General features: G+C 41.3%; 1 protein-coding gene across 1 annotated transcript; it reads right to left on the bottom strand.

Moving 5' to 3' along the window:
• Positions 1–1638: 1638 nt before the first annotated feature.
• On the bottom strand, positions 1639–10288 carry rmnd5b (required for meiotic nuclear division 5 homolog B). The gene is made up of 10 exons (XM_018745185.2): positions 10244–10288; positions 8989–9138; positions 8405–8547; positions 8191–8328; positions 6400–6500; positions 6148–6314; positions 5175–5340; positions 4332–4434; positions 3464–3618; positions 1639–2992 (listed from the first exon to the last, which is right to left on the bottom strand). Exons 2-10 carry the CDS (start codon positions 9125–9127, stop codon positions 2929–2931), a joined length of 1176 nt encoding a protein of 391 aa, XP_018600701.1. The 5' UTR covers positions 9128–9138; positions 10244–10288; the 3' UTR covers positions 1639–2928.
• Between the last annotated feature and the right edge of the window lie 3290 nt (positions 10289–13578).

Below are 13578 nucleotides of genomic sequence, written 5' to 3'. Positions count from 1 at the left end.
TACAGCAAGATAATGACCCAAAACATACCTCCAGGCTATGTCAGAACTACCTTAAAAGAAAAGAACAAGAATGTAGGCTTCAAATCATGGAATGGCCAGCACAGTCTCCAGACTTAAACCCCATCGAGCTGGTTTGGGATGAACTGGACACAAGAGTGAAAGCAAAGCAACCTACAAGTGCAACACATTTGTGGGAACTTCTGCAACAGAACTTTCGGAAGAACTTTCCGAATAATATTTGATTTCCGTTGTAGAAAGAATGCCACGAGTGTGTTTGGCTGTTATATCTGCAAAAGGTAGCTACTTTGAGTCAAAAATTTAGATTAAATTTTGTTAAAACAATTCTATGATTTTTTAATGTCCAATTGTTTATTTGTTCTATGCTTTAATTTCAGAGTACACTGAGACATTAAACTGTGTAAATTTCAATAAAAACTGGAAAAATGGAGGTGTTCTAAAACTTTTGACCAGCTTCATCAGCTGAATAAAAAGGAAAACTGGAATTTTGGTGATAAAAACTGGTGAATCATTTGTGGCTTAGAAAATGCAGTATATTATTTTCCAGTTTGATGGTATAAATCACCTTAAAAGCATGTTTTCAGAAATTACGATTATTATGAGAAAAGTTTGTATACATTTCTATTTACTTAATAGGCATTAATTTTGTTTTATAAAGCAATGATTCCACACAAAAAGCACTTTTAAACTTGTCTTCTGTGGGCAGCTCATTTTTCATATGTACTGTTTGTTGCTTGAAATTATATTTTAGTTTATATGATGATCACAACATAGCCTTCTGAAAAATATAACATTGAATGAACTTCAAATTTCAAAACTAAAAATATGCACAACAGTAGCACCAGATGCTCACAATCGAACATTTCGCTCAAAGCCAATTAAAATGAAAATCAGCTTTATTTTGACTAATAAGTTTTATTTTGTTATTTATAATAAACATATACTGTATTAAAGGATAACTTTTTACAATAAAACCAGCATTGATGTAAATGCTGTGTTAATCAGTCATACATTTTAAATGTGTCAATTAAATGAAACTGCTTGGGAGCAAGATTAATAAGCACAATGTGCTGACATTGCACTTGCTAGTGTCATGAGAAATTTTCTGAAGGAAAAAAACAAATCCTAAGTGACAAAAAACAAAGGCAAAACAGGAAGTCTAAATACAAAACTGCACCATCACTGCTGACATGTAAAGAAACAGGGCTTTGTGTAACTGCTATACTCACAGGGTATGATCTTCATGAAAACTGCAAATTTGGTTTGATAGAACTATTCAAAGAGAGTATGTCAACCCAAAACTATTTTGTGACCATTACAATATCTCTGTGGGCTGAACAGACAAAAGCTTCACACTTCTTTAAAAAAGCACCAGTACATTTTCCAAATTTAAAATCAATATCCACTACTATTCACATAATAGCTCACAAAATTAAATGCTTCAGTGGAATGTATCATCTCAAACCCAAGGTGTCCAATATCCCAGTGTGCACCAAAAATCAGAACATTGTATATTTCATATTACTGAGAAAAAAAAAAGTCACTGTCTTTGTGAACAATGTACGTTTTCCAAACTTTTCACTTATCTGCATTTAACAAGTTTTAAACATCTTTTTTTTTTTTTTTTTTTTTTAAAAATGCTATGCCGTAACATTTTGGAAAATTCATCTTTTACCTTTTAAATACACTGCATATATCAAAAAAGCATAGTATAAGTTTTACATGACCCTGAGAAAATCAAATACATGTCTGTATACACGCAAGACCTGAAACAAGGTACAGAGGTGGAAGGATAAGCCGTCCATCTGTAACTACTGTGGACAAACACAATAAACCCAGAACGCAAAACTGCATGACAGCTGTGGCAAGCCAGAGCAACACATCACATGTGTGGACATAGATCAATAACAATCATAACTAGCAGCAACACTTTCCTGTAGATTACTTACATTCTACTATGACCAATGATCAGAGGCCAAGACTAACCTTTCACTCCACAGCAACACACGATCATGCTGCCTGAGAGTTTGCAGTCATGCAAACGTGAACCACACATTGCATCAGAATACACCCCATGGGAAAATGGCACAAAAAGGTCTGTTTTATCATATTAAGCAATAAAATGTTCCAAGAAATACATAAATACAAAAGAGACAAAACCAAACACAGCACATGTAACAGTAGTATATTTTTTTCAGTTGAAATACTTAATACACACACAACTAATGTGGATTCCAAGTCCTCACTCCTAAAGAGTAAATTAGATTAATGATCCCAAACACCCAGCAATCCACAAAAGAAATTGATAATAACCCTAATCACATACTGGGGTCCTCTGCTATAAGCATTTGTATGTGTATGAAAATTGTGTGCACCTTGAACACATACACACTGTTCAACTTACTTATTTATTAGAGAATTCAGCTATTTACATCATCACCAACAGCAAAGAACCATTACCTATCCAAATAAATAATTTGTGGATATATTGCAGTTGCAGCGAGTTCTAGTACTGATACATGTAGATTAAATCCATATATAGAACATTTACCAAATTTCTGCAAACATTCTAATGTCTTTCTGCTTATGCTCAAACTGAAGAAACACCAAAAGGAAATTAAAAGAGCAATTCTGGGAAATGTATTAATACTTAAATCTGCTACAAAAAGTCCCAGGCAGTAGCAAAAAAAGTGAATGAATAGGATCCATGAAAATACATGTGTCCTGAGGTACCCATACAGGCTCCTCCCACTAGTGATCTCTGTAAATGAATGGCATGCGAAGGGGCAAACACTGTAAAGGCTCAGCCTTTGACGACCTGTGAAGGCCTCCTGGCACCTGCAAAGGTGGATCCTGGTTGTCTCATCCAGAGCAACTGAACACTCCTGTATCCTTCACAAGTGACAGTGATCAGAAGAAGATCTGCTTGGCATCTGATGGGTTCTGCTCCATGGGGCAGTAAGGACATTTCAATCTGTGAAAAAAGTTAATGGCTGTTACAACAGTCCATGACACAGAAAAGACACTAAATCAACAATGTGCAGTTTATACCTTCTACAGAAAGTACTGCCATATGAGTTATTCAAACTTAAATTTCATCAAACTTATGATGCAATGACTTCCTTGATTAAAACATATTTAGATGATGTGCGTGTCAAGACATCTACAATAATTCACGTGCACTTTTAGAAGATTACTACCGTTATCCTGCTGAACTGTTTTTCAAAGCAACTTGAAGCATATGATCCATTTACATATTCAGGTAACTAGAGCAGGATGAGCACTTTGTTCAAGGGTACTGTAGTAGGACAGAAGGGAGAAGCTGGAAGTGGCAACCTTGAAGTTACAAGTCCTATAACTGGGACAACACCTGTTATACCAATGTGAGGTAACAGGGGATAAATAAATAAATAAAAAGAGGACAGCAAAATGGCTGAGGTCTTACTTCCCAGCATTGGTGAGTTTGTTTAGGGCGTCTCGTGATATAACGTGCCCACAGATGAGTTTCATTGGTGGGTTGCTCTCAGAAGTCTGTTGCCTCAAAATGGGGCAAGCAAACACAGAGTGATACCAACACTTCTTCCCTAGATCAATCTCAATCTGGAAAGAAGAAAAGCAGAGCAGAAATATTTTACATGCAGGATCCCTGCTATACATTCAGAGAGAAGCAAAATCTTACACTAACTTTTTAATGATACAGAAATGTATTAAAAAGTGTCTATTACATACACTTAATCTATATTAAATTCTCATTACAGAAGTATCTGAAAAATGGTGTACCGCTATATATTTTACAGTACAGTTCTGAATGTTTTCCACAGCAATGAAGACATGTCTCCTACGCCTGTGTTGAATTCACTGTCCTATGTAATGTACCTATAGCATTCTAAACACTTTTTCACGGAGAGAGGGAAGGAAAAAAAAAAAAAAAAAATCTTCTAAATGTCTAAAAACAACTTGAGGATTTCGTTTTAAAATGGCAAAAATATTTTTGGTTTTTGGGTACTGTCTGATAACGAAGTCTAGTGGTAGCCTAGGGAAAAATCTGTAGTACTCAATCAACATTAATTTTTTCCATTATTGCTGTTGTGGGAAAATGGCCCAGCTATGCATTATATGAATATGACAACTTTTTGGTCCATATTAGCTCTGTATAGCAGAAACTCCTTCACTAAACCAAGACTACACCATGTAGTAGTCCACAGATAAGTTCTCAAAACTCAAAAAATTCCAGTAAAAGGTACTCATGACGTGATTCAGTTAACTACACCCTAGGCTGAATCAACCCCCAGGGACAGAAACATAAAAATTACCGGTAACTCATCTTTGTGTGTCCAAACACCACTGCACTGCCTCTGCTCAATGACCTGTTTAATGTTCATAAGGACAGGCAAGGCCATGCAGCCAGATGCAAAGCTGTTTGAATGCAAGAGACAAAACAAGAAAAAATAAGAACAACAACACAATAAGACTTGAAGATATTAATTCCACTAACATAAAAGACATAATACCATAAGCTTGAGCCTATTCAAAACAGCACATACAATAAACATGTTTATGAAGAATAAGTAAAATTTCCAATGAAAATTGCATTGTTGCAATTGTGTAGAAAAATAAACAGCTTTAAAAATCACCAATACACAGCTGTGAAATGGCAAGTGACAAAAACATGTAAAGTGGGCGGCACGGTGCTGCAAGAGGACATGGGTTCAATCCCTGCTTAGTCTGTGTGGCGTCTGCATGTCCGCCCCATGTCTGCATGGGTTTCCTCCGGGTACTCCAGTTTACACACACTCTCCGAAGACATGCTGGTCAGGTCCACCCTTCGTGCGTGAGTGACAAAGAGAGCGTGCTCTACTGATGTGTGGATGAGTAACCCATTGTAAGTAGTATATCTAGCAGTGTAAATCACCTTGGTGAATAAGGTGTGTGGGCTGATAACACCACATTGAGTTCATTGGAAGTCGCTTTGGAGAAAAGCATCTGCTAAATAAATAAAGGTAAGTGAGAAAGTACAAGTAGTATGAGAGGGGGATCTAGAGGTATTGTAATTCATGTGCAGAAACCATACAAAGATTTCAGTACCATAACCAATATATAATCCCCACAATGTGTGTAATTTGTAAGTGTTCAAGGCTGACAGTGTGAGCACAGACCTGACACTGAGTGGGGACTCTACAGACAACCCCAGCAGAGCACAAGCATCCCTGGTGAAGATGGTACAGATCTCTGCCCACTGATTTGGCTCCAAGAGACTGCGATAGGGTGAGTTCTCAATGCCATGGCGCAGGTAGACCAGGCTGCCCATCAGAATCTGGATATCTAAAGCACAGAGAAATCACACTTATGAAAAGATACATAACTGGACAGTAACATCAAGAAATGCATGTTCAGTGAATGGCAGGCACTAGATTACTAGTCACAGCACTATAATCAATGTTTTCTAAGCATTGTTTTCTACAACATTTAAGTAGCCTTCTTTAAATTTATTATTTAGCTGATACTTTTCTCCAAAGCAACTTACAAGGTTAAGCTACTTATTCATTTATACAGCTGGGCAATTTAAGATAAGTACCTTGCTCAATAGTATAACAGCTGGAGGTAGGAACCAAACCTGCAACCTTTGGGTCCAAATGCAGCAGCTCTAACCACTGCACTACCAGCTAGCCCCATTATTATTTATATGAATAAGAACTTTCTGAATACTATGTTTTTGTTTAAGAAAAAGGTACCTTTTTGTTTCCCAATCACAAAGACACTCTTGAAACATGTTGTAAGCTTCTGCACAGCATTTACCATATTAAGTGCATGGTGAGCCAAGGAATTAGGGAAGAAGTTGTGACAAACATATACTCTGAAAAAGAACTATGACAAACTTTTCACCATTACAAAAGTGAAATAAGGAATGATAAAATGACTAGTGCCACAGTATGAACAGTAGCTTCATTACATTGTATGAAACACCCTGTGCTCTGGATCAATAATCCTTCAGACATGGTTAGTGCCAAGTATATTTGCTATTACAGTTTTACTACCAAACTAGAAACTAAGCGGAAACACTGACATATGGCAATGGTTGATGTTGCTGTTCATGTATGGGACATCAGGTGTTAGCGGAGGGTCACTTGCCTCTCTGGTGCTGTGAAGCAAAGGGCTGGAAGTGGCGGGCATACTGTAGAGCCTCCAGCTGATTGCTCATTCCACCATTCAGGAGGCTGATAAAGTACAGGCGGTGAAGTTTGAACTCCAGACTACTGTTGAGGTCCAGAAGTCGCTGCCGGTTTGCCACAGCCCATCTGTAATGTCACAAAATGTATTGCCACAAACGGAAAAGGCCGATATCCAATTACTATTCACAGACAGATGAAGGAACAAACATACTCTAGCGCTGGCCTCAGGTCCTGCATTCTTAAAGCCTCCAAAATGCGGTTTAACTCGAGGAATGGCTGCTTCAGACTCGTATCAATAACCACCCCAGACTCCTGGGAAAGACAAAAGCCACAATGAGTGGAGAAAAGAATTAGACACTTTGGTATACACTAGTGTTCCAAAGTATGGAATCACCTGGACATTTTCATGCTTTTGAAAGAACTTAAGCTTTTATCAAGGTACCATTACACACACACACACACACACACACACACACACACACACACACACACACTTTCTGAACCGCCTGTCCTATACGGACAATAATAACAATACAATGTAATGATAATAATGATGACAATAACAAATGTAACTACAGTATTGATAATAGACAGACATAGAAAAAGATAATGAACAGGAGAGGATGTGGAGGAGGCTGGACTCAAGTGCAGGATTGTTTATTCAGAATCAAAGGACTAGACATGTTCTTGTGGTCGGGCATGAGCGAACAGTCGGTCGATCGATGAACTAAGAGGCTAGGATCTGAAACTGTGGTCAAGGGAGGTTGTTATCAAAGAGACGTGGAATGGGACTGGGAAACAATGAAGGCCAACACTTGAAGAGCAAAGCAAGGTAGGTCTGAGAACGCAGGGGTGGGTGGGTGTCTTTGGCTATCAGCAACTGGGAAGTGTTTTTTGTAGTCGAGTGCTCTGAGAGTGAGAGAGTGTGTGTGTGCACGTGCATAACATTAAAGAAACCTTAATGTTCACTTTTCTATTGTTTATTTGCATTTTACCTCTCGCTTTATTATTTCCTCTTTACTTTCAATCACCATCACTTGAATCACATTTACGCTTTGCCACCATGGTTAGAAGGGTGAATACACAAAAAATTAAAGCCAAATACAGTAACACAAGAGACACTGTTAAAGGGAAAAGAATACCTCAGACTCACGCACCCTGCCCACAAGCCGACAAACTGCTGTAGATGCGCAATGTTTCAATGTGGGTTGCAAAGTAGCGTCCGTGTGTTATTATGAACCATTCTATATACAGTAACTCGAATTTTTAATACACACACACTGACAGAAACCGCTTGTCCCGAGCAGGGTTGCGGCAAGCTGGAGCCTAACCCGGCAACACAGGGCACAGGGCTGGAGGGTGAGGGGACACACCCAGGACGGGACGCCAGTTTGTCGCAAGGCAGTTTTTAATGTAATAAGCTAAATGATTAAGTTTTCATTGGACTGCTACGTAAGGGTAACAATAACTTTAAAAAAAAAAAAAAAACAAAAAAAAATCAACTTCTGGTCAGTAAGTGGGTGGTTTGTAACTACGGCTTGTATGCAAGTTGGACATTCGTGAGTCAGGGACTGCCTGTAACTTTTTATCAAGGTACCATTAAATTACTAGACCACCCTCTTGGACAGCTGGTAGCTTAGTGGTCAGAGTTGCTGCCTTTGGATCCAAAGGTTGCAGGTTCAATCCCCACCTCTGGCTGCAGTACCCTTGAACTTTACTTACCCTAAAATTTTCCTATAAAATTACACAGCTGTATAAATTTGTAAATAATTGTAAGCTTGTAATAATTGTGACCTTAACACTGTAAGTCGCTTAGTAGAGAAGTGTCAGCTATATAAATGTACATGTAAATTATCTACTCTTCCAGAAACATGAGAATTTCTGGGTGATTCCAAACTTTTAAATGCTAGTGTACATACCATGACAATTATCAAAAATTTTAGAAATTCTGAATAAGATGTTACTGTGAACAAAAAACAAGTACGGAAAATGTATGGCATACCTGACAGAGGTCTTCAGCAACACTCAACATGCCTTGCCGATATAAATGCTCCACAATGGTTTCACTTAAATACTTCTGTCTCTCTGGGGAGTCCCATACTGTCTCAGCCACAACAGCACTCACCTCTGCATCAAAATTCTGAAAGAAAAACAGCAGTAAAACAGCCAGCCAGTCTACATGTGACATAACCTGCAAAGACTGCACACACACGCACCCTGTCAATGGCTTTGCCCACTTTGGACACACTGCCATGTATGTCCTTGTGCCGGGAGGCAAGCATCTGTACAGTGTCTTTGATATTCTTGCAGCACTGGGCCATGGACTGGGAGAAAACAGACAGGTCGACATCCTGCACACCTGTAAGGAAAACCTCCTTTCAGTACACTTTTTACCATTTACAATTATTGTTTCGTTTTTATTTATTTATTGATTTTGCAAACTGCTAACATGGTTTACCGTAAAGCAAAATTTAAGAAAGAAACTAAGTAACATGGCTTACTGATTAAGGCATCACTTCTGCATCTCCAACAAGACCAAAATATGGAAGTCCTACATACACACAGAGTCTGAAACCGCTTGTCCCATGCAAGCTCACGGGAAGCCGGAGCCGGAGCCTAACCCGGCAACACAGGGCGCAGGGCTGGAGGGGGAGGGGACACACCCAGGATGGGATGTCAGTCCGTCGCAAGGCACCCCAAGCGGGACTCGAACCCCAGACCCATCAGAGAGTAGGACCCGGTCAAACCCACTGCACCCCCCGGAAGTCCTATATCAAGTGTTAAAAAAATTGAGCCTTACCAAAGGTGACAAGCTGACCTCGCAGTTCACAAACATAGCGCAGCAGCTCATCCAACCGCTCTTCTGACATGTGGCCATACATGACAAACCGGTGGAGTACCTTCTCCAGCTCCCTCTCCACACAGGCGCACTGCTCCATTGTTGAGTACTCTGCACACGTCAAGCACAAGGGAAACCGAGGAGTGCCACAGAGATCTAACGAGGTCTCACAAAAAGAACTGTAGGTTCACTCAAGGGATGTATTACTTCCTGAGAATGTGGCAAAGCACTTGTGACAATTACATATACAAGACCTGTTATGCAAAATCTCAGCTAATACTGTGTCTTTAAAGAAAATACACAGCGAAACATTATTCTACTGTGACAGTATATTTTAAAGTCTAGATCATCCTCCTTGCCCCCAACAAAGAATGCCAGCTAAACTGAGCCAGGAACTGGGACAGTCAGAGGAGTGAACATCCAACACTAATACACCAATTTCACACAGTGTGCTAGTAACTATGATATAAGGATAATCTGAAAGAAAATCAATTACAACTCATAACTGCATTTTTTTTTTTACAAAATTTCAAGGCATCAAGTATGTGTGGAGTCATACTGAAATCATAATTAAACATCAATTATTAAAAGCCACACGCTAAGCTTGGGTTTTTACTTATTTGGACGGGTGACATTTACAAAAGCAATCAGAACCCTTACAATAAAAATGCAGCTTGGTTCGACAAACGCGTTAATCAGTGATTACGATTACTAGAATCACCAGAAGAGAGAGAGAGAGACATCATGTGCACTGGTCTGGAATCGAAATGGCATTTTAACTTATAGCGTGTCATAAGTCCATTTTGAGCTCATTTAACGAAGGAAAAAGAACTGGCCGGTCACACGGCCGAGGGCTCTATATTACCGATGGACCACACACACATGATCTGCCAGTCTGCTCTCTAGGAATATCACCAAATCAGCTACCGTACCGACACGTTCTGCACAAAGCCAGCTAATTATGACAGCAGGAGTAGCAGCCAGGGCAGCACAAGTGAAGAGTTGCTGGGAATGGGCCGCTCACAGCGCAACCGTCCGGCCCAACACAAAACACACTGTGAACAACGTAAACAAAGCAGAAAATGTGCCACCAACACACCTGAGGCCGGACGCGTGCGCGTTGTGTGTGTGTATCAATACAAACTGTATGGATGCATCTGTAAATTAACTTACTGGAAAAATAACACAGCACACACCACACTAAATTGGTATTTACCTATCCTCTCCAACGTTCAGCACCGGTTATCTGTTTAACAGCACTTCCGGCGGAAATAAGCTCGAGAGGAGCCCCATGAAAGTGTAGTGCTCATGCGTAGATAATCGGAAATGACGACAAACGTGCATTGGAAGAAAAAAAAAAAAAAAAAGGGATTTGCACCACGTGTCTCATCGCTCTCTCTGGGTCGCTCGCTCGCTGTGTGTCGTTTTACCGCGTTGGTTAGTGTTGGCGCGGTTTTCATTTTATTTACAATGCAAAGAAAAGACAAACTTGTGCAAAGGGAAACATAAATGCAATGAGAATACACGCGTACACATTTTCTGAACCGCTTGTCCCATACGGGGTCGCGGAGCCTACCCGGCAACGCAGGAGGGGGAGGGGACACATCCAGGACGGGACGCTAGGGGGACTCGAACCACAGACCCACTGGAGAGCAGGACCCGGGCCAACCCACTGCGCCCCCTATGAGAATACAACCTTCTTGAAATAAATTCGTGGTACCGCTCCCGCTTGACATACCGACTCTGCCTCACGTCATTATGAAAAACAAGGATATAAGAACCTTTTTGCTGCTAATTCATTGTTCTCATGAATGTGAAAGTTTTGCTGCAAAGTAAAACTTATGCAGTACATCTTTAATGAGTAAAGATTACAAAGGCCTTTGCAGAACGTCTGAGTACATACTACAGTTTCACACAAAGAATAGAATTTTTCTTTTAATTTGTTACTGTTGCAGGTTCTATTCAGTGTGCTCTCATGTTGGTGAAGTATTGATAACATGACCTTTGTACGTTATGTGTTCTGATGAAACACGTATGTAAATAAATGTTCTTCTCTTCCGGTTTAAGAAAACCGATGGTGTGAGCGTGTACTTTGTTACCTCCGTTAAGTATAATCTATTTACCACTTCTCTAACGCAGAGATGGCTGCGCCAACAGGTTATGGACCCAGGAGAGAATCAGAATCAGAATCAGAACGAGCTTTATTGCCAAGTATGTTCACACATACAAGGAATTTGTCTTGGTGACAGGAACTACCACAGCACAGACAGAATGACAGTGACAAGACAGGTGAGAAGATAGAGTATGTGAACAAGGGACAAAAAATATTTAAAAATATAAAGTACCCAATATACAAAAATAGTCACTAGATACAAATGCAAGGGAGTGTGAGTAAGAGATATGATGTGATAAATAGTTATAAATACAAATATAAATAGCATTATGTATTGCACTGGTTTACTCTCTAGGGGAGAGATTTAGGTGTTCATGAGGTAGATGGCTTGAGGAAAGAAACTTTTCTTATGCCTGGCTGTCTTGGTGCTCAGTGCTCTGTTGCCCCGGCCAGATGGCAAGGGTTCGAAGAGGAAGTGGCCTGGATGTGAGGGGTCTAGAATGATTTTGCTAGCCCTTTTACTGACTCTGGACGAGTACAGTTTTTGGAGAGCTGGGGGGGGGGGGATGTGCCGATGATTCTTCCAGCAGTCCGAACTATCTGCTGCAGTCTTCTGATGTCTGACTTCGTAGCTGAGCCGAACCAGACAGTTATAGAGGTGCAGAGGACGGACTCGATGACTGCGGAGTAGAATTGCATCAGTAGCTCCTGTGGCAGGTTGAACTTCCTCAGCTGGCGAAGGAAGTACAACCTCTGCTGGGCCTTCTTCACAATGGAGTCTATGTGGGGCTCCCACTTCAGGTTCTGTGAGATGGTGGTGCCCAGGAACCTGAATGACTCCACTGCTGTCACAGTGCTGTTCATGATGGTGAGTGGGGATAATGCTGAGGTGTTTCTCCTGAAGTCCAGAATCATCTGCACTGTTTTGAGCGTGTTCAGCTCCAGGTTGTTATGACTGCACCAGACAGCCAGCTCTTGGACCTCCTGTCTGTAAGCAGACTCGTCACCATCCCGGATGAGGCCGATGAGTGTGGTGTCGTCTGCAAACTTCAGGAGTTTGACAGAGGGGTCTTTTGCAGTGCAGTCGTTGGTGTACAGGGAGAAGAGCAGTGGGGAGAGCACACATCCCTGGGGGGCTCCAGTACTGATCGTGCGAGTACCGGATGAGAATTTTCCCAGCCTCACTATCTGCTGCCTGTCTGTCAGGAAGTTGGTGATCCACCGACAGATGGAGGTGGGCACAGAGAGTTGGGTTAATTTGGACAGGAGGAGGTGTGGGATGATGGTGTTGAAGGCTGAGCTGAAGTCCACGAACAGGATTCTCGCATAAGTCCCTGGTTTGTCCAGATGTTGCAGGATGTAGTGCAGTCCCATGTTGACTGCATCATCCACAGACCTGTTTGCTCGATAAGCAAACTGCAGGGGGTCCAGCAAGGGTCCAGTGATGTCTTTCAGGTAGTCCAACACCAGTTTTTCAAGTGACTTCATGACCACAGACGTTAGGGCGACAGGTCTGTAGTCATTAAGTCCTGTGATTTTGGGTTTTTTTGGGATGGGGATGATGGTGGAGCATTTGAAGCAGGAAGGAACTTCGCACATCTCCAGTGATCTGTTGAAGATCTTTGTGAAGATAGGGGCCAGCTGGTCAGCACAGGTTTTTAGACAGGCCGGTGAGACACCGTCTGGGCCTGGTGCTTTTCTTGTCTTCTGTTTGACGAAGACCCGACGCACCTCCTCTTCGCAGATCAAAGGTGCAGGAGGGGGGAAGGTGGGGGTTACTTGAGGTGTTAATTGATTGGTGGAGAGAGGGTCTGAATGGGTGTGGGGTGTGAGACAGGGTTTTTCAAACCTGCAATAACACTCATTCAAATCGTCGGCTAGTTGTTGAGTTGACACGGTGCCAGGGGGTGGTGTCTTGTAATTTGTGATGTCTTTCAGGCCTTTCCACACTGATGCAGGATCGTTGGCTGAAAACTGTTTCTTCAGCTTTTCAGAGTAGTTTCTCTTAGCCACTCTGATCTCCTTTGCCAGTATGTTTTTGGCCTGTTTATACAAGACTCCGTCCCCATTCTTCTAGGCGTCTTCTTTGGCCTGACGAAGCTGTCTGAGTTTTGCAGTGAACCACGGTTTGTCATTGTTGTATGTTAAACGAGTCCTGGTAGGGATGCACATATCCTCACAGAAACTGACATATGATGTTACAGAGTCTGTGAGCTCACCTAGATCGCTAGCAGCAGCCTCAAAAACACTCCAATCGGTGCACTCGAAGCAGGCTTGTAAGTCCTGCTCTGCTTCCCCAGTCCATCTTTTAACAGTCCTTATTACAGGTTTAGGTGATTTCAGTTTCTGCCTGTAGGTCGGTATAAGATGAACCAGGCAGTGATCAGAGAGCCCCAAAGCTGCCCGTGGAACAGAGTGATATGCATCCTTTACTGTGG

This window comes from Scleropages formosus, chromosome 13 (assembly GCF_900964775.1).
Source record: "Scleropages formosus chromosome 13, fSclFor1.1, whole genome shotgun sequence".
Lineage (NCBI taxonomy): Eukaryota > Metazoa > Chordata > Actinopteri > Osteoglossiformes > Osteoglossidae > Scleropages > Scleropages formosus.
This window is presented reverse-complemented; position numbering and strand designations above follow the sequence as displayed.

Excerpts from the sequence above, each read along its gene's own strand:
- rmnd5b (XM_018745185.2), bottom strand. The coding sequence starts at position 9,127 with ATGGAGCAGTGCGCCTGTGTGGAGAGGGAGCTGGAGAAGGTACTCCAC. Across the intron at positions 8,329-8,404 it reads TGGGCAAAGCCATTGACAGG|AATTTTGATGCAGAGGTGAG; the intron begins GTGCGTGTGTGT and ends TTTTTCTTTCAG. Across the intron at positions 2,993-3,463 it reads AAACTCACCAATGCTGGGAA|ATTGAAATGTCCTTACTGCC; the intron begins GTAAGACCTCAG and ends CTTTTTTCACAG.